This window comes from Xenopus laevis, chromosome 3L (assembly GCF_017654675.1).
Source record: "Xenopus laevis strain J_2021 chromosome 3L, Xenopus_laevis_v10.1, whole genome shotgun sequence".
NCBI lineage: Eukaryota > Metazoa > Chordata > Amphibia > Anura > Pipidae > Xenopus > Xenopus laevis.
Window position 1 is genome coordinate 12555331 of NC_054375.1, and position 21013 is coordinate 12576343.

Sequence of the window (21013 nt, forward strand, 5' to 3'; positions counted from 1 at the left end):
AATGATACATGGGGAGAGAGACTCTACTCGGTTGCATTATTAGTAATTTTACACTTGCAGTGGAAATCCTGTGCCGGTGCTGGAGGAGAGAAGAGAAGCAGAGAGGTCCGCACTTCACCCACAAGTTTTTCTGTTGTTGCTGCACTTGTCAGGCTGCAGCCAGAGTGAGAATGAACAGACGTACTTGCAAACACACCGTGACGTGATTGGAGCAGCACTGCCATACCGCCAGCGGCCTTGAGGGGGTTCTGCCACTGGGCTTCCTCCTGTCTCCATCTGCTTCCGGCTTCCTCCTTCTTGCGCTCTCCTCTGCCCCCTACCTATCAAGAAATCTCCTGTGCAGGCCTGACGCTGAGGAGGGGCAAAAAATAGATTAATAAAGTTTAAATAAAAAAGAATTATCAGGCTGCCAGTGGGCCCCGAAAAGCAGTGGGCCCTGGGCAGATTCCCCTTTTGCCCTGATATTAAAGTGGCCCTGGACAAGGTCAGTGGGTAGTTCATGCCAACGGCACAATCACCTGGTTATCAACTTGTCCATTAAATGGGCTGTTCAACTGTCAGTTAGCTTTTAGTATGTTATAGAATGGCCAATTCTACGCAACTTTTCAATTGGTCTTCATTATTTAATTTATATTGTTTTGTTATTTACCCTTTTTTTCTGATTCTTTCCAGTTTTCAAATGGAGGTCACTGTCCCCATCTAAAAACAAATGCTCCGTAAAGCTACAAATGATCTATTATTGCTCTTTTTTATTATTCCTCTTTCTATTCAGCCCCTCCCTTATTCATATCCCAGTGTCTTATTCAAATAAGTGAATGGTTGCTAGGGTAATTTGGACCCTACCAACCAGATTTTGGAAAAAGCTGCTGAACAATTTAAAAACCACAAATAAAAAATGAAAACCAATGGCAAATTGTCTCAGAATATCCCTCTCAACATCATACTAACAGTTAACTCAAAGTGAACAACCCCTTTAAGTTAACTGTTAGTATGATATATTGGTTTTCACTTTTTATTATTTGTGGTTTTAGAGTCATTTAGCTTTTTATTCAGCAGCGCTCCAGTTTGCAGTTTCCACAATCTGGTTGCTAGGGTCCAAATTACCCTAGCAACCATGCATTGATTGGATTAAGAGACCGGAATATGAATAGGAGAGGCCTGGATAGAAAGAGGAGTAATAAAAAGTAGCAATAACAATTACTGAGCATTTTGTTTTTAGATGGGGTCAGTGACCCCCCACATTTGATATCTGGAAAGCATCACAAGAAGGCAAATAAATAAAAACTTTAAAAAAGAAATAATGAAGACCAATTGAAAAGTTGCTTAGAATTGTTTGTTCTATAACATACTAAACGTTTACATGAAGGTGAACCACCACTTTAATATGAAGGCCCCACCTTACGGTAGAGTACCCGCACCCACACCCACATTTTTACCTACCTGACCCGCAACTGCCTGATCTGCAAACTGATCCGCGACACGCTGACCAACATAAAGCAGGAAGTGCTGTTGCTGGAAATGGGAAGTGATGTCATCAGAATTGCTCTAGGCAGAGAAAAAACATTTTTAAAAACTTTAAAAAAAAAGGAATAAAACTTTTCAAGATCCACAACTTGACCTGCAAACCCTCAGACCACCAACCTGCATCTGAAAGGCCTTACTACAACCTACAGGTTCGCTGCTTTTTTGGGGGGTACCCAACACCCTGCAGGGCTCTACCCTGGGGTACTCAGACTCTTAGGACTGCCCTGCCTGGGAGCACATGGAAAATGGCACCAATCAGCTCTCCAACACTTGGATGCTCCATTGGGGTAACAGATTAGGAGACTGGTATATTTTTCGCAATTTTAAAAACAAACATGAAATCATAAGTGTAGGGCTCAGGCCAAGAGCACCCGGCCACGTGGATTGAACGGTGAGCGACTATAGAACCCAAAGGCCTAATTATAGTTGGATTGGTGGGAGTTTAATAGACAAAGAGGATATAGCCGCTACGGGTGCTGGATATATGTATATATAATTTGTGTGCTATGAACAACAGCAGCAGCACTGATTGGAACCCTGGCTGATGAATGAATGGATCCAACAGACTCAATAGGCCACACATACAAAGCAATGCTCAGTGTACTTAATAGGCTGTGTATGTACTGCACATCTAATTAGAAATAAATGCCATATAAACCTCACTCATCAAAATGGGAAACTTGCCCTTTAAGAGCAGGGAACAGAGGTGACTTCACCCGGGCGTTGTGACAGTTGGTTCAGTCCGTTGGTTGGCCCTGTGGTGAGAGGTAAGTGGACTTTCCCTCTGGGAGACTTCTTGTCAAAAAACTTTATTTTAGTGCAAAAAGAGGCAGGAATTAGGGCAATGTTTTCCCCCCAGACTAGTGGGTGTTGCGCCTCCCACTGATTTTAGTGAATTTGAAGGTTTTTCCCCTAAAATGTGCTTGGGAGGAGCCTTTAATCTTAGTGCTGGTTGGGAGACACAGACCAGGATTTGTCAGTTACACAGGACTGTCGCAAATATTCACATTTATTAATGAAGGGAACATTTGGGGACCCCTGTACCTCACCATAAGCTGCTTCATTTGTGTTCCCAGTACTGACAGGCTCCTTCGAGATTTGCCCCTCTGCCCCCTGGTATCTGCCCCCAGCCCTGCTCTTATGTACCAACATTGTAGCTAAATACATGTTCCCTTTATCCAAGTCTGGAACTAGGGGTGGGAAGCAGAGGCACGTGCCATGGGGACAGTAGGGGGTGATAGTAAATGAGTGGGGGACATACAGCAGGTCCCAGAGAAGAGAGGTGACTTTACCCATAGGGATTTGACAGTTGGTTTAGTTCGTTGGTTGGCTCTGGGTTAAGTGTATATTCTCTCCAAGACATTTTTTTGCCAAATATCCCTTATATTAGTGAAAAATGAGATAGTTGGTGACCCCCAGTCTGTAACTAGGGGTGGGAAGCAGAGGCACGTGCCATGGGGACAGTAGGGGGTGATAGTAAATGAGTGGGGGGGACATACAGCAGGTCCCATAGAAGAGAGGTGACTTTACCCATAGGGATTTGACAGTTGGTTTAGTCCGTTGGTTGGCTCTGGGTTAAGTGTATATTCCCTCTGGGGTTATTTGACAAATAACATTTACTACAATAAAGAAAAAGGGCACAGGACCTGACAAAGCTCAAGTTTAGGGGACAATAGATCTCTGCCTTCCTCTGTATTATATAGGAAATATTACGCACTAAATTCATTAACTTGCCTTTTTATTCTCTTTTCTATACAGATTGCTACAGAGCTTTTCCTGCTTTTTTTGGACTGTGATTGTGCTGTTACACCTGCCTGATAACACCTGGGTTTATTTTTGGCTTCTCCATTGTTCAGTCACATCCATCTTCATCTGAACAGTGTAAGAGAGAGCCAGGGGTTCCTTAGGGAGACCCCCTTGGGGTGCCCCGGCCTTGTGCCGCCCCCAATTTATTTTTTTAACATCGGAGAATCTTCTTGAAGAGGTAAATCTTGCAAATTCAACTGATTCAGCACATGATTTCTTCTTCAGCAAATCTGCCCTAAATTCACTTGAGGGGGGTCCCACGTGGCTTTGTGCATATGAGCCCATACGGTTACTGTATATGGGATTTATAAGAAGCCAATCCATCGCTATCAGCAGCATTAATAATACAAATAGGGGAATATACATAAGGAAATAATTGCCTTTAAGTTTACTTTTAGTATGTTATAGGATGGCTAACTCTTAGCAACTTTTCAATTGGTCTAAATTAAAGTTTTTTTTATATAGCTGCTGAATAAAAAGCTAAATAACTCAAAAACCACAAATTATAAAAAATGAAACCCAAGTACAAATTTTCAGAATATCACTCTCTACATCATACTAAACGTTTATTTAAAGGTGAACAAACCCTGTAACCGTGACTTCATTTTGCCTGATTGTGTCCATTTGTCCCTTTAGGTGTCGACGATGGAGGAGATAACGATCAAGACATCTCTCCTGGTAATGCCTCAGTGTAAAATAAATCCTCTCTCATCTGAACTGCTGTTTCCCTTTCACTCTTCTATAAAAGGGGAAGGAAACCTAGTTGGCGCAAAAACCCTCCCCCCCTCCCGTGTGTTGCCCATCCTCCCTCCTCCCCCCTGGCCTACCCGTCCCGCTGGGTAAATGCCCCTAACTTGTTACTTACCCTTCTGAGCAGGTCCAGTCCAGGGAGTTCACAGACGACATCTTCTTCCACGCGATCTTCCTGCTTTGACCTGCGCATGCGCAGTAGGAGCATTTCGCCGGTACGATCTACTGCGCATGCGCCAAAAGTACTTTGTGACTTTCGGTGCATGTGCAGTAGATCCGTACCGGCGAAATGCTCCTACTGCGCAAGCGCCAAAACGCCGTTCACAGCAGGAAGAAGATCACGTGGAAGAAGATGTCGTCTGTGAACTCCCTGGACTGGACCTGCGCAGAAGGGTAAGTAACAAGTTAGGGGCATTTGCCCAGCGGGACGGGTAGGCCAGGGGAGGGTGGGCAACACACGGGAGGGGGGGGAGGGTTTTTGCACCATCTAGGTTTCCTTCCCCTTTAAGCAGCTGTCTGTCTGTCTGTCTGCACTGCTTCCTTTTATACATACAGGTGGGAGCTGCCATACCATTTTCCTCTGTGCGGGTAGAACTGACATCCATGAAAAACAACCACTACATTTATTTCCTTTTTTCAGAATAAAATCTCCTTATTCCTGCAATATTTGCCCCATAGAAACCCCAAACCCTTTTCTGTCTCTATTCTCCTCAGATCCAGACTGACTGTGAGCAGCATTTAGAGCCATTTAGTATTCTGTCCCTAATGCTCTTTCCTTTCACTTACAGCCGCTGTACGTCGTCCTGGAGGACTTCAGGGAGGAAGACACCGACTTTAAGGCCCTTGCCTCTTATTACGGTAAAATCCTATTTTATTTATCAGTTCCTACGTTTTATTATACGTGAATTCCTTTCCCCCTTTAGCTCAGTATTTAACATAAATGTGTTTTTCCCACAGAACATCACTACCGGGTCTACTATGGCAAGAACGTCGTCCTGTAAGTAAAACATAAATGCTCTTATTACATGTTGGGAATCATTTGCTATTGCCCCAGGGGTAAGTGCAAGGGCAATAAGGCTGGAAAATGTTTTTATTAACGCTCAGTGATATTTTTCTTTTTCAGAGAGGACTTTATTCTTCGATATTTCAGCGACCCGAGGACGACGCACAGAGACAACATTTATGAGTACTGGGTGTTGATCCATTATCTGGTATGTAATGCAGAATAGATGTCTAGATAAATAGAGAATAAATGATATTAGATTGCCAGCTCTTGTGTAACGCTGCTACTTTCTTTATGTTACAGGAAGTGCTCGAGAGGGAGTGTGTCGCCCTCTACAGTGAGGAGTTGCTGCCTCCTGTAAGTGTCACTATTATTATAGGAGAGGTTATTATTCACTGTGTGTCTCTATAATAATTATATTATTAACATTGACTCTCTCCTTCCACAGGAAGCATCATCGGAACACTGGAGATGGGGGCAGCATTTCGAGTATCTGCGGCTGCAGAATGTAAGTTCCCCCATCACATGGGAATCCCACACCCTCACTGCCCTCAGCGTATAAAGGTACTATTAGCAGCACATATACAGACATAATCATAACTGTCTCCTTTCTTTCCCCTTTGCTCCTATCCTTGTGCCTCCCCTGCACCCGCAGACTATCCAATGGCACCTTCACCAGCTTGCCATGACGCTCTGGGAGAGGGAGCAGAAGCTGCAGGAGGCTGCTGGGTATGTATTTTGCACTAAACACTTTCAATTACGCTTACTGCCACTTTACAATAATGACAATAATGACATTTATTTCCCTTCAAATCTAGTGAGGAACAAAATGCAAGTCCTGCAGCTGAGGGAGAGGAGGAAGGAGCTCATGCAGTGGAGGAGGAGAAGGAAGAGGGAGCTCCTGGAGTACAACAAGCTCCTGCAGCAGAGGAGGAAGAGCAGAGAGAAGAGGGAGCTCCTGGAGAACAAGCTCCTGCTGCGGAGGAGAGAGAAGATGGAGCTCCTGGAGAAGAACAAGCTCCTGCAGTGGAGGAGGAAGAGCAGAGAGAAGAGGGAGCTCCTGGACAACAGCAAGGTCCTGCTGCTGCAGAGGAGGAGAGAGAAGAGCGAGCTCCTGGACAACAGCAAGCTCCTGCTGCTGCTGAGGAGGAGGAGAGAGAGGAGGGAGCCCCTGGGGAACAACCAGCTCCTGCACCGGAGGAGGAGAGAGAAGAGGGAGGCCCTGGGGAAGAACAAGCTCCAGCACCGGAGGAGGAAAGAGAAGAGGAAGTAGCAAAAGAACGAGCTCCAGAGGTGGAAGAGACCTTCGAAGATCCTCCGGTGGTAGAAAGGCCGACCCTCCGAAAACGGGTCAAGAAGGCCATAATGAAGAGGCTCCGCAGGGTTTGGGTAATGTATCAATTTACTGACAATTACCCTTCTTCTAGAGATACCTCATGTTGTCCAATGCAGCTCCACCTTACTTCCTGCTCTTCTGAGCATTTTCAATCAGAACAATAGAAAGGAAGTCATACACCCTGTCTGTTGAGCCCGCAGGCTGATCACTTTGAGGGCGCACCCCATAGACCAATGTTTGGCTGCCTTTAGGGTGTAAGAGGTTGCTGACAGGGATCTAAGTCTGCAGATAAAGTGTTGATTGTATAGTAGGCCAATAACAGGGGAGGCAGGTAACTCTTACAGGGCTGCTGGACATCTGGCTTAGATATCCACCTTTGGAAATGGGTTGCCACTGGCTAATGGACTGGCACCAGCTGATCAAAGAGTATAAAAGAATAAATGGCAGAGGCTCAGACTGAGATTCATAAGAGGCCCTGACATTCCATGTGTAGAGAGACCCAAACAGTCCCCAAAGGCCCAAAAATAGTGCGCTCTTAAAGCAACACTGAGCCTTTTATATCATAAAGAAACAAGTGTTTGTCTTTATTCTTATCTTAACATTTTCTAAATCTTTTCTTTTCAGCATTCCACCCAAAGACTCACCTGCTGCCGCCGACCCACCACCACGGCCTGAATCCTTTCCTTCCAACCTACCTATCCCGAGAGCGTATGTCTGTGTGTGTCTGTCTGTTATGTACAGGAGGGAGAGTGGGGGTTATGTACAGGAGGGAGAGTAGGGGGTTATGTACAGGAGGGAGAGTGGGGGGTTGTGTATAGGAGGGAGAGTGGGGGTTGTGTATAGGAGTGAGAGTGGGGGGTTGTGTACAGGAGGGAGAGTGGGGGTTATGTATAGGAGGGAGAGTAGGGGGTTGAGTATAGGAGTGAGAGTGGGGGGTTGTGTACAGGAGGGAGAGTGGGGGTTATGTATAGGAGGGAGAGTAGGGGGTTATGTACAGGAGGCAAACTAGGAGGTTGTGTATTGGAGGGAGAGAAGGAGGTTGTGTACAGGAGGGAGAGTAGGGGGTTATGTACAGGAGGGAGAGTAGGGGGTTGTGTACAGGAGGGAGAGTAGGGGGTTATGTACAGGAGGGAGAGTGGGGGTTATGTACAGGAGGGAGAGTAGGGATTTGTGTACAGGAAGGAGAGTGGGAGTTGTGTACAGGAGGGAGAGTGGGGGGTTGAGTATAGGAGGGAGAGTAGGGGGTTGAGTATAGGAGGGGGAGTGGGGATTATGTACAGAAGGGAGAGTGGGGGTTGTGTATAGGAGGGAGAGTAGGGGGTTGTGTATAGGAGGGAAAGTAGGGGGGTTATGTATAGGAGGGAGAGTGGGGGTTGTGTATAGGAGAAGGTTGAGGGGGGTGTATAGGTGAGGGGTGAATAGGAGGTAGGGGTGTATAGGTAGGGGGCGGGGGGCGTCTAGCCATGATCCAGGGTGTAGAACCGACTGCCGTTTCTAGGAGTCAGGAAGGAATTTTTACCTTCAGTGCAGATTGGCCCCCATAGCACTCTAGGGTTTTTCTCCTTCCTCTGGATCATCCACTGTTAGGGAGGCCCAAATATAAATTGCCTATTAATTGTAATAAATCCTGTGCTCACCGCCAGGTTTCTCCATAAATATGTCTCTGTGTTTTTCTTTAATCCCTATGGTGAATATTGAGGGAAGGGGCTCCTGTGCCTCGTTCTACTAAAGATGACTGAGCGGTTGTGTGAGGGTAAAACTGGGTGGTGGTGCTGATACAGGGGTTTAGTTGAAGAAGGGAATGGGTTAATATCTCTGCAGGGTTAATTGATTAATATGTACATGACGGGGCTGAAAGACATAGGGACACATACTGATCTCTAATGATTGGAGGGAACTAGAATATTGCTTTACTCCATAGGCCACAATGTAACAGCATTTCCATTCAAGTCCAAGGCCCCTTTCTTAACACTGGAATTCCATCCACTTCCCACCAGCCTATTGTCACTATACCAGACATTTAGTATATGAAGGAGCTTGATATTGGCCAATGACTAAGCTGCATTTGTTTTTGGGTACCACTTTCTCCAGGTTATGAGACGTCCTTTTGGGGTGGGGGGTTCCTGCTAAAGCGATTGAGTTAAAAACATTGGTGGCCTGGGGCCCTAAGAGTTAAAAACATTGGTGGTCTGGGGATCTAACAGTTAAAAACAATGGTGGCCTGGGGCCCTAAGATTTAAAAACATTGGTGGCCTGGGGCCCTAAGAATTAAAAACATTGGTGGCCTGGGGCCTAAGAGTTGTAAGTGGAACTGAGATGAAATCCTGGAGAAACGCACAGAAACCATTAAATGGAAAGTAAAAGATTCTTTAAAAAAGTGCAAAAAAAAACTGATAAAAGAAAGAGGAAAGAAGACAAGTGAAAAAGGGAAAGAAGAAAATATTTAGTGGAGTATAAAAACAAATTGGCCAACAGGAGCAGTTTGAGCAGGAACAGCGAGGCTTTAGCACAAGTCGATAGATGAAGGGAAGAAAATAAAGGGGCAGGTAACAAGCGGAGAGGCTTCTGTGTTTGTCATTTAAAGGTGGGACTTGTCTCCGTGGCTTTGTGCAATCCTTCCTGAGAGGCTGCAACACACACATACATTTCTGGATTCTTATCTGCTGCTTGTCACATGAATTAAACATACAGTAGCACAAAACTATTTACTGCCGGCGGAGCAGAGCCGGGGAACCTCGGGCAGATACACTAATCTCTCAAAAAGTTCCCTCACCCTCCTGTTATCCCAACAAAGGGGCCTCGGAACCCCTCGTAAGTTCATGCGAATCACCTGCTTATCCACTCGTCCATTAAAGGGGTTGTTCAGCTTTCACTTACCTTTTAGTAGGTTATAGAATGGTGAATTCTACGCAACTTTTCAATTGGTCTTCATTATTTACTTTTTATTTTTTTATTTACCTTTTTTTCTGATTCTTTACAGTTTTCTGATTCTTTTACAGTCACTGACCCCATCTAAAAACAAGTGCTCCGTAAAGCTACAAATGATCTATTATTGCTCTTTCTAATCACTCCTCTTTATATTCGGGCCTCCCTTATTCATATCGCAGGCTCTTATTCAAATAAATGAATGGTTGCTATGGTAATTTGGACCATAGCAACCAGATATTGGAAACTGCAAACTGGAGAGCTGCTGAAATGCTTTGATTTGAATAAGAGACTGGAGTATGAAAGGCAGAGGCTTAAATAGAAAGATGAGTAATAGAAAGTAGCAATAAAAATTATTTGTAGCCTTACTGAGCATTGGTTTTAGAGGGAGTCAGTGACCCCCATTTGAAATCTGGAAAAAGTCAGAAGAGGGCAAATATTAAACGAAGACCAAAAGTTGCTTAGAATCGGCCATTCTATATAATACTAAAATGAACTTAAAGGTGAACCATCCCTTTAATATAATGGCCCCACCCTGGGGTAGAGTCCTGCGTGGAAACAATTTTTGAAACCCGGACCTGTAACCCACACCCACATTTTTACCTACCTGACCCGCAACTGCCTGATCTGCAAACTGATCCGCGACACGCTGACCACCATAAAGCAGGAAGTGCCGTTGCTGGAAACGGGAAGTGATGTCATCATTAGTGGGCTAGGCAGAAAAAAAAAATTTTTAAAAACATTTTAAAGGAATAAAACTTGGTAAGATCCACAACTTGACCTGCAAACCCTCAGACCCCCAACCTGCATCTGAAAGTCCTTCCTACAACCTACAGGTTCGCTGCTTATTTGGGGGGTACAAAGGAATGATAGAGTTGCTTAAGGTTGATAACCCAGGTAGTACACGGAATCACTGTACACCAGCATTCCACACACATTTGGCCTGACTGCTGTCCAAGACACTCTCATGCAACGAAGACTACAATTCATTGAACATAACAATTTCGTAGTTGAGCTACTGGAATTTGTGTTAACCCACAATTACTTCACCTTTCACAGTAAATATTTCCACCAATTAAGGGGAACCGCAATGGGCAGTACATGCGCCCCCTCTTATGCCAACATTTCCCTGGGCTGGTGGGAGAGCAATATGGTGTTTGGAGAGGATCTGGCTGAATAGACTCAGTACTTACCACTTTGGCTGCGCTACATACACCACATAGTATTAATATGGACAAGCACAAGCCTAAAGTTCTTCCAATTTGTGGATAAACTTAATATTAATCCCATTCATTTGAAGGTAACAGCACAAATCAACAGCAACACTGTTAACTTTTTAGATACTCAAATATTTCCAGATCCTACAAATAACAATAACATAGCGACGTCTGTATATAGAAAGGAAACAGCCACCAATAGTCTGCTCCATGCACAGAGCCAACACCCCAAAAATACCATTCAAGGGATTCCAGTAGGCCAGTACCTAAGAGTAAGAAGATTGTGTAGTACAACTGACAAATTCAAAATAGCGGCCAAAAAATTATACTGGCGCTTGACAGAACGTGGATATAGTCACAATTCCCTTAAAACAGCCTATAAGAGGTCATTGGATACTGAACTGGTTGGGCCACCCTTAGCAGCAATAACTGCAATCAATCGTTTGCGATAACTTGCAGCGAGTCTTTTACAGCGCTCTGGAGGAATTTTGGCCCACTCATCTTTGCAGAATTGTTGTAATTCAGCTTTATTTGAGGGTTTTCTAGCATGAACCGCCTTTTTAAGGTCATGCCACAACATCTCAATAGGATTCAGGTCAGGACTTTGACTAGGCCACTCCAAAGTCTTCATTTTGTTTTTCTTCAGCCATTCAGAGGTGGATTTGCTGGTGCGTTTTGGGTCATTGTCCTGCTGCAGCACCCAAGATCGCTTCAGCTTGAGTTGACGAACAGATGGCCGGACATTCTCCTTCAGGATTTTTTGGTAGACAGTAGAATTCATGGTTCCATCTATCACAGCAAGTCTTCCAGGTCCTGAAGCAGCAAAACAACCCCAGACCATCACACTACCACCACCATATTTTCCTGTTGGTATGATGTTCTTTTTCTGAAATACTGTGTTACTTTTACGCCAGATGTAACGGGACGCGCACCTTCCAAAAAGTTCAACTTTTGTCTCGTCGGTCCACAAGGTATTTTCCCAAAAGTCTTGGCAATCATTGAGATGTTTTTTAGCAAAATTGAGACGAGCCTTAATGTTCTTTTAGCTTAAAAGTGGTTTGCGCCTTGGAAATCTGCCATGCAGGCCGTTTTTGCCCAGTCTCTTTCTTATGGTGGAGTCGTGAACACTGACCTTAATTGAGGCAAGTGAGGCCTGCAGTTCTTTAGATGTTGTCCTGGGGTCTTTTGTGGCCTCTCGGATGAGTTGTCTCTGCGCTCTTGGGGTAATTTTGGTCGGCCGGCCACTCCTGGGAAGGTTCACCACTGTTCCATGTTTTTGCCATTTGTGGATAATGGCTCTCACTGTGGTTCGCTGGAGTCCCAAAGCTTTAGAAATGGCTTTATAACCTTTGAAATTTAACTCAGGTGTGATAAACCACAGTTAAGTTATTTTTTAACAAGGGGGGGCAATCACTTTTTCACACAGGCCCATGTAGATTTGGAGTTTTTTTTCTCCCTTAATAACGTAAACCTTCATTTAAAAACTGCATTTTGTGTTCAATTATGTTATCTTTGACTAATAGTTAACGGTTTTTGATGAGCAGAAACATTTAAGTGTGACAAACATGCAAAAGAATAAGAAATCAGGAAGGGGGCAAATAGTTTTTCACACCACTGTATAAGACACATAGTAGGTAAACACTGGCACATTCTTCAACAGGACGCTGAGCTTAATAAAGTAGTAGGTGACAAACCACTTATAACATTTAGACGGAGCAGAAATCTCCGTGATCGCCTTACACAAAGCCACTATGTGAACCCCACAATGGGCACGTGACTTACCAACAGACTAAAAGGCTGCTACAAATGTGGTAACTGTGTAACATGCCCATTTATTTGCAAAACAACTGAATTCACCAGAAAAGTGGATAATGTACAACACCGTATAGATAAATTCATTAACTGCAAAACACAAGGCGTCATATATATGATGTGATGCCAATGTGGTATGTCATATATAGGTAAGACGACCATAGAATTCCGACGGAGAATTGTGGAACATGTTGGCGATGTTAGAAATAAAAGAAACGGGCGTGGCGTGATGTGGTGCTGAGCAGACGCGTGTAGAGTCAGCTCCCGGCTCGTATACTCTAACTACACCATTCACACAACTTCTAACATCCTCAAATGGGCAAAAGTGGCAAGAAACCACCGTCGACCACCTCAGCATCCAGTCACAGTGGTCGAAACGACATGACCAGATACCTGGACAGACGCACCAAACACGGGGCCTTTACAGGAGGAATCCAAGATGGCTGAAGCAGCGAGACGCAGCCCAAGCCCGGCAGGATCTACGGCCTCAGGGTTCAGCTCAGCATCTCTATCAATGGACATACGCACTATTCTAGCCAATCTACCGACTAAAGCCGACCTTAATGCAGTGGCGCAAACAATTCATGAAGCCCACAAAGCAGATTTAGCGGAAATTAGAGCTGACTTACAGGCTATGGGAGATGCACAATCACAACTCGACTCTAGGATGGAAACGGCCAAATCCAAATGCAACGTTCTCATCGATCGAGTTAACAATCACCATCGCTTTGTCTATTCGCAGCGCAAACATATGGAAGACCTCGATAACAGAGGCAGGAGGAACAACCTCCGCATTCGGGGTATACCAGAGTCGGTTCCACAAACAGAACTTCGATCCACGGTATGTTTCATATTTAATACTATATTGGACAAAGCAACTACTGACCCTCTGGAGCTAGACAGGGTACATAGAACCCTAGAACCCCAGAGATATAGATCAGAGAGACCCAGGGATTTTCATATGCTGTGTACATAATTTTAAGTTTTTATCCAGCTTATAACGCACATCTGATTTACCCACAACTGCTCAAAGATTCTCCAGATTAGAATCGACCCCAAAGAACCGGGATATTTGAAACCGCACTCTGTGTGCTGGACAAGGCACCTTAACCGAATGACCAGATATATCGGCACAAACTATTGGATTTTATACATACGAACTGTTCCTTACAGACTCAATACTATCCGACGGCCTATCTGAGTTAACAGCGAACGTGGGGTGGTCAATGGCGCAGTTGCAAGCCCCTTGGAGCATTCAGCATCGTTTATATGTTGGAGCTGACAGCCCAGCTCGTATAGTTATGGGCCCTGGAGCACTCTTTACACCTACTCTGAACAATACAGGAATAAAGATCCATCAGCACGATACACGTATAGAAAACCCACATCGTAGCTCATAAGAACAGCTGCAAAGTACCGATAGCTATTGTAGATAAATGGAACAGGAGGCATTTGATCCTCTGTGGGGGACATACCGCACCGTAGCTAAAACAATACACCTACCAACAGCACAAGCACCGGTTTTAGAAGACTTGAAGACGGATGTAGCTTTAATGGACTTTCTCCATATAACCTCTACAGTTCTCATTTTACCATTTATAAGTATACCTTTTGTATTCTTGTTTACTTCCTTTAAGGCAGGGTTTTTTTTTTAGTTGAGTTTCATCAGGGTGCTTATCCTGAATATAAGTTTGAAAAATGCAGAATTATACAGGGACAAGGGCCCAAAAGCATTCAGTACAATTGCTATTAAAGAAACCTTGTAGTTGCAGAGAGGAGGCTGGCGGGGTATCCTATAGATTTCTTAGACTGGTACCTGGGAAGTAGATACAAATAAATAAAAGCCTACACCTATTTCTACTACCTCGTAATACCTAATAATAACCACTACCCCCTGCCTCCATTCACTGTATAAACCCAGTTATCTATATCTTTCCTACCTTTATGAAGAACCCCATTTCCTCATCCTTTAATTGAAAGGCAAGTGGTCAATAATAACTTGAGTTCTACTTCCATTAATTATACTCACTCTGTTTTATAGTTATTTTGTTACTAGTTATTTTTACTTTAAGGATGGACGCACTCAATTCTTATTTGGTGTTTCACTATAAAAAATCAAGCACAAGCCGGGACAGACCTCTTTTTGGTCCCACCACCTACAACCCCCTTTAGTGGGCAGCCAGGAAGTTAAGACCGTATGATCTTACACGTACGGGAACTGGCTGTTTTTCTTTCATACCACTTTGTAATATCTCTTACAATATGAAAAGTATTTATGTTCTGACTTTTCTTTTCACTTTCTCCTTCTAGCCAACTACTCACGCCAATTATTCCATCCACATATGGAGCACGAGTTGGAGGTACCAGACCTCGTCCACCCCTATTTCCTGATGGCTAAGGTAAAACATATGTACCCTCAATGTGAAAGGTCTAAACACCCCTTACAAACGCCACAGACTTAGCCAGGATATGAAACGCTTACATGTTCACATTATGCTCATCCAGGAAACGCATTTTAAAAGGGGACAAGTACCAAAATTACGGTTCAAAGGGTTTCTCCACGTTACACACAAGTAAACTCTACCCCACTAAAAAAAGGGGTACATCGATTTTGGTTTCGGATACCCTGGGATTCTCCCCACTTGATGTGCGAGCGGACCCCCTTGTGTTATTAAAAGGTCATATCAACAATCTCAAATACACTATAGCCTCAGTATATCTCCCTCCTACAGAACAACTACCAGCATTAAAAGACTTCATCTCAGTACTAAATGAGTTTGGGGAAGGCACCTTGGTAATAGGAGGCGACTTTAATATCGCACTTGAACCCAAGCTTGATTCCTCAACAGCTCTATCGAGCCTTTTTCGCAAAACCCTGACTACAGCTAAAAATTTACTTACAGACACAGCCCTGATTGACTCTTGGAGATTATTGAATCCATCCGAGAAAGATTACACATACTTCTCACACCCGCATAATGTCTATAGCAGGTTAGATTACATATTCATCACACACAACGACATTGCTCTGATAGAAAAAGCTATAATCAATATTATATCGTGATCAGATCATGCACCAGTACTGTGTACTCTTAATCTCCCTCAAACTCCTGAAAGAGCTTCGATGTGACTCCCTTATTAAAGACCCAAATCTAAAACAAGAAGTGGTTAAAGTATTACGTGTCTATTTCTAAAATAATACAACTGGAGATATGGACCCCTGGATAATCTGGCAAGTGCATAAAATCGTTATTGGGGGTGAACTCATCAAACTAGGTGCTAAAAGAAAAGCAGAAAAAACTCAAGCATTACCAAGATACACAACGTACAAGCCCAACACAAAAAGTCTAGTACTCATACAATACTTACTGAATTAACGAACGCCAGAACACAGTTACGAAACACATGCACAGTGTTCAACGAAAAAGTGATAGACGTGAACAAAAGAATGTTTTTTGAACATGGAAATAGATGTGGAAAATTCTTAGCCTCCACTTTGAAGCAAAGACGAGCACAACAGCAGATTGAATGGTTAAAAGATAAAACAGGCACATTAGCACACTTGACATCAGATATAGCAGAAATTTTCAGGGATTACTATACCACACTCTATCAATTACCCAACACCAAGCTTTCTGGCCCGCAAATTACACAATTTCAGGACAAAATACGTTCATATTTAACAGAGGCTGGCTTGGGCAAAGTAACACAAGAACAGTCACAAGAATTAGATGCCCCTTTGTCCAAAGCGGAATTCTTGCTGGCCATTAAAGAGGCTAAAATGGGAAAGGCTCCGGGTCCTGATGGTTTCACCATTGCCTACTATCAGGAATTTGGAGATCTCTTGACCCCTCACCTTACAGCAGCAGCCAACTCTATAAACTCAGAGAAACCAATCCCCAAAGAAGCCCTCGAAGCTCATATTTCACTTATACATAAAAAATGTAAGGACCCACAAGATCCAGGGGGTTACAGACCTATTTCTCTACTGAATGTAGATCTTAAATTATATTCTAAAATTGTAGCGCAAAGGATCCGGGGTCTCCTCCAAACTCTTATTAATCCAGAACAAGCTGGTTTTATACCTGGTCGTGAAACAAGATATAATACCAACAGGTTGTTTGCCCTTATGCACCATTCTCAAAAACAAAAGATACCGCTGATGCTTTTATCAACGGACGCCGAGAAGGCTTTCTACAGGGTCAATTGGAATTTTCTTATAGAATCACTCAAAGCAATAGGAATAGGTCCCAAAATGCTCATTTGAATCTCAACACTATACACGGCACCCTCAGCTAGCTTGAAGGTAAACGGAACCCTGTCGAACCCTTTTCAGATCCGTAACGGTACACGCCAGGGATGTCCTCTGTCGCCCCTTCTATTTGCAATTTCGATCGAAAGCTTTCTTAATCGGATCAGGCACAATCCGGATATTAAGGGAATAGAAGCGGGAGGTAAAACACATAAAACAGCTGCACATGTGATCTATTGTTTTTCCTCAGCCACCCACAGGTCTCTTTACCTAACCTACTGGCAGAATTCAATCAATGCAACCGGCTTAGTAATTTTAAAATTAATTTGTCCAAACCATAAAGTCGAATTACGAAGACCTATATGACAAAGTACGGCATGATTTAAAGCAATGGGAAAAACCCTCATTTTCATGGTTTGGAAGAATAAACATAGCCAAAATCTTACCAAGATTTTTATACTTGTTCCAAACTATCCCATATCCTCCACCTAAACAAATTCTTCCAAATCTTTGGAGGCTGATAGTACAATACATTTGGAACCGTAAAAATCCCAGAATAGCGACCTCGAAGCTAATAGCAATGAAATCAAATGCAGGCATAGGTCTCCCAGACTGGGATTCCTGTCTCAAAGCGGCACAGATTAATCGCTGCGTAGACTGGGCATTTTACGGACCCCACAATCTATGGGTTTGCATTGAACAGGAATCAACGCAAACGCCTTTATGGGCACTTCAGTGGCTATCACCCAAAGACAGACTTCTCCTAGACAAAACAGACACAAAGTTGATGTATACCCTGCACACATGGGATAACCTAACTAAATCCGGAAAGTGGGTGGGCACACCAGAACGATTTACTCCAATTTTTGGCAACAACTCACTCCCACCTGGATTACATCCACGACCTTTCCACCACTGGCCACTAAAGTTGTACCAGGGGGTTTACTCCTTCCTTTCAATCAATTATAAATAGGCTGTAGCTCACCTTTAGTATATGTAGGTGGATTCTCCTGCAAGGTGTCCTGTGTCCACACCCAAATTAATACAGTCAGTATTATAATAGAAAGCAGGACAAATCCAATGCAGTAGCTATGACTGCAAAGTGCTTTTATTGGGGAAAAGTGCTCCACAACATGTTTATCCTTCCTTTCAGGCTCAACTGTCTCCACATGGGACCTTTTATTTCCCAATATGAAACCCATTCCTTTGCGATAATTTCCGATTCAATCAAATTAAACATTTTATCATTATACAGCACTTACAATCCACCACTAAATCCCCCCCCCCACTGCGATAGAACTACTATGGACATCCACGTAGAACGATTTTCTCATATATATAAAAGCATATTGAATACTAAAACTTCACCAAATCATATCTTCAAACTTAAATGGGAAGAAGAATTAGGTCTTACAGTAGAGGAAGAAGAATGGCAGAAAATAGTTACGCTAATACACTCAACTTCATGATGTTGTAAAATACAAGAACTGAATTACAAAATATTAAGTAAATGGTACAGGACACCGGTAAAATTAGCCAAAATTTATAACACATTATCTCCACATGTTGGAGATGTAACACGGCACAAGGTACCTTATCGCTTATCTTCTGGGGATGCCCGATACTATCTGATTTTTGGATTCAAGTTAGAGAAATTATTAAAGTGGTTAGAGAGGTGGAGATACCTAATGCACCCCTACACCTACTCCTGCACCAGACTTCTAAACCGATACAAGTGTATCGGAAGTCATTAGTACCAATTATGTTAGACATGGCAAAGGCGTTAATACCTCGAAAATGGAAACAAACTACAGCTCCTTTAATCACTGATTGGCTAAATAAAATTTCTGAAATCGAGCGATTTGAAAGTTATAAAACATCAACCACACAAGACACACAACGATAATCTCAAAGTGGATTAATTGGCTCAATTTTAAAGAAACAGATGAATACAAAGAGCTTATACGAGCATAACCCTGACAAGTTTAGGTATTTAAGCCCCCCTCATACATTCATACCACCTATCACTCCTGATGTGGCGTTTGGGAATAGAGGACCTTTCCGGTTGAGGAGACACATCCTAAAAGAAGATTTTACAATACCTGCCATCAATTGTTGAGCTTAACGCAGTGGACATAAGAGGCTGCTCTCCCTCCCTGAAATACGGAGTATAAGAGGTGCCCCATAGGGAGACATGACTTGTAATGGGCGTAACCTCCTTTATGGAGACACTACTAGTACCTCTCCCTTTACTTACAAACTCCAACAGACTAGAAGGACCTCTGCTCTTTATATCTTCCCTTTTCTGTTTCACTATCCCCTATTCCTTTTCCCTCTCTCTTTACTCTGGGCATAGCACTTGAATCTGTCAGACCTCCATTCTCTAAAGTAATTTTCATATTGAGAAGCGCCACTATGCGCAAGTACAGGACCTCTATTTAAACCGGTTAATTGAGACGCAACCAGCACCTATGCCCCTGAAGAAGCCGTTTTAACGGCGAAACGGGTCGGGAAGCATAGGTGGACGGTGGGGGAGCAGCTCCCATCCGTTCCCAACATAGGTAGGCAGAATTGACTACGGGGGAAATAGAAAGGAGGGACACGGTAATACTAATGGCTGTTACTGCTTAATGAGTAACGGCCATATGTCGAGCAGCTATTTGATTCCCTCACTTACCATCCTATGCGGTTTTTTTAATCTACTGTGTTTTTAAGGCAATAGCCCTGCACTACCTATACTGATTGATGCAGCGGGTCTGTACATATTTGGTTTTGGTTGTGTCTGTGTGGGCATGGGCCTGATGATATTTTGTGTAATTTGGTTTTAGCAAATAGTACTTAAAGGCTATGTTTTTAAGAGTCTGATGACTTCATAGTGTGATTTTAGCTGGTTCACCTGAACTGGTTGTGTGAAGAGGGCGGAGGGTTGTTCCGGTACTTACCTGGCTTAACCAACCATTAAGCACAACTCTATAATAATAAAATGACACTTACTCTTGCGGGTTCGTGCTTAGCCTCTTTAAACTGATATTAATCCAATTATTTACTCCACCGTATTTTTTTCTGGGGGGGGGTTACCCTAACAACCCTCGAGCAGCTACCTATGCCTTGGGTTAGTACTCCCAGACTTCTTTTAGGACTGCCACTGCCTGCGAGCACAGGTACAAATAGCGACAACAATTCAGCTGCGTCCACACTTTTGCGGTTACTCTTATTGCTCGATTTGAGAAGGTAAGATGTTGGAAGACTGGTTGATTATTTTTTTTTCCAATTTGAATGATTCTTGTCCTTCTAGAAGAAGATCAGGCAGATAGACTGTAATCTTTGAGAAAGTTCCCGTCACCTTCCTTGGTATTTATCCCAACAAGAAGGGGCGTCTCTCGTATACCCTTATACTGCGAGGAGCGGCGAGTGATTAGGTGGCACTTCCTAGCACCCCCTAGGCACCAGGGGTTCGACTGTGGCGATAGAGCGCCAGGGACTTGCTGTTCTGAGCCGGCACACTGCGGTCTTGCGTGAGGCCCAAAATAACAGAAGTAAGATGACAAATGCCGCCAACTGAATATTTCGCACTTCTGTTCGGGAGGTCAACTGCAAGAAAAACCGCCGTGCGATTCTGAGGGCCCACCGGGTTTTTTCCCGGATGTCCCTGCCCGGACCCCCAGTCCGGAACACTGCTCCTGGTTCACTTACATACATAGGCAGCTCCTTAAGAATTCTTATACGATATTACAAGGTATTAGCCATGAGGAATTTCCGTAGCGCTTACTCATAACAGTACACATTACTACGTCGCATCGCTTTTTGGCAGCAGCGCGAATTCCCTCGAGCGGCTTTCAAAAAATTTGGTGAACAAGCGAACCCTACATTTTGTAGCTGGTTACTGCACCAAGAACCCAAGTTGTAAAGCACGCGCCAATCGTCATGCGTTAGAGTTGCATGATGTTCTCGAAGTAGGAATATTTGGAGGTGAGATAACGGAAGTACCACATAATACTAATGGTGGTTATTGGTGAGATCCCCTCCGAGTGAACCCCAATATTGGAATCCCTCATATGCTCCCTTGGTCCATTGGTCTGCCAGAACCAATTCCCATTTGTTGTGCACCCAGGTGTCCCTTATTGTAGCGCTTGCGTTGGGTTCCCGAGCAAGGGATCTCAGGGAGCCAGAAGGGCTTTTCCTTGGGGAGTTCGCAATGGGAGGCAGCTCCGCCCTGGGTTCCTGGGTGTATGACAAGGTCAGCCGGTAGTTCTCAATTTGCCAGACGAGCACAATCTCCTGATTATCGACTTGTCCATTATAATTGGGCTGTTCTATGTAAGAGAGTGGCTTCCCTGTTCCCAATTTAATCTTTTTATAGGTTTCATTAGTAATGGCTCAATTCTCTA

The 21013-nt window shown here is 43.6% G+C and overlaps 2 protein-coding genes across 8 annotated transcripts in view; both read left to right on the plus strand.

The window, feature by feature from the left end:
* The window catches only part of LOC121400994 (WD repeat-containing protein 91-like), a 1149255-nt gene that overhangs the window by 516146 nt on the left and 612096 nt on the right, over window positions 1-21013 (plus strand). The window lies entirely within an intron of this gene.
* On the plus strand, window positions 3042-7219 carry LOC121400979 (caldesmon-like). The gene is made up of 10 exons (XM_041585345.1): window positions 3042-3508; window positions 3967-4008; window positions 4869-4938; window positions 5038-5077; window positions 5204-5291; window positions 5387-5440; window positions 5532-5591; window positions 5739-5812; window positions 5902-6472; window positions 7044-7219. The coding sequence occupies exons 2-10, from the start codon at window positions 3976-3978 to the stop codon at window positions 7092-7094; spliced, it is 1041 nt and encodes a 346-aa protein (XP_041441279.1). The 5' UTR covers window positions 3042-3508; window positions 3967-3975; the 3' UTR covers window positions 7095-7219.

What these genes read in the sequence shown, in the direction of transcription:
- LOC121400979 (XM_041585345.1), top strand. Translation starts at nt 3,976, where the DNA reads ATGGAGGAGATAACGATCAAGACATCTCTCCTG. An exon ending in GGCCCTTGCCTCTTATTACG is followed by an intron (nt 4,939 to 5,037) that starts GTAAAATCCTAT and finishes TTTTTCCCACAG; the next exon opens with AACATCACTACCGGGTCTAC. An exon ending in GGGTGTTGATCCATTATCTG is followed by an intron (nt 5,292 to 5,386) that starts GTATGTAATGCA and finishes TTTATGTTACAG; the next exon opens with GAAGTGCTCGAGAGGGAGTG.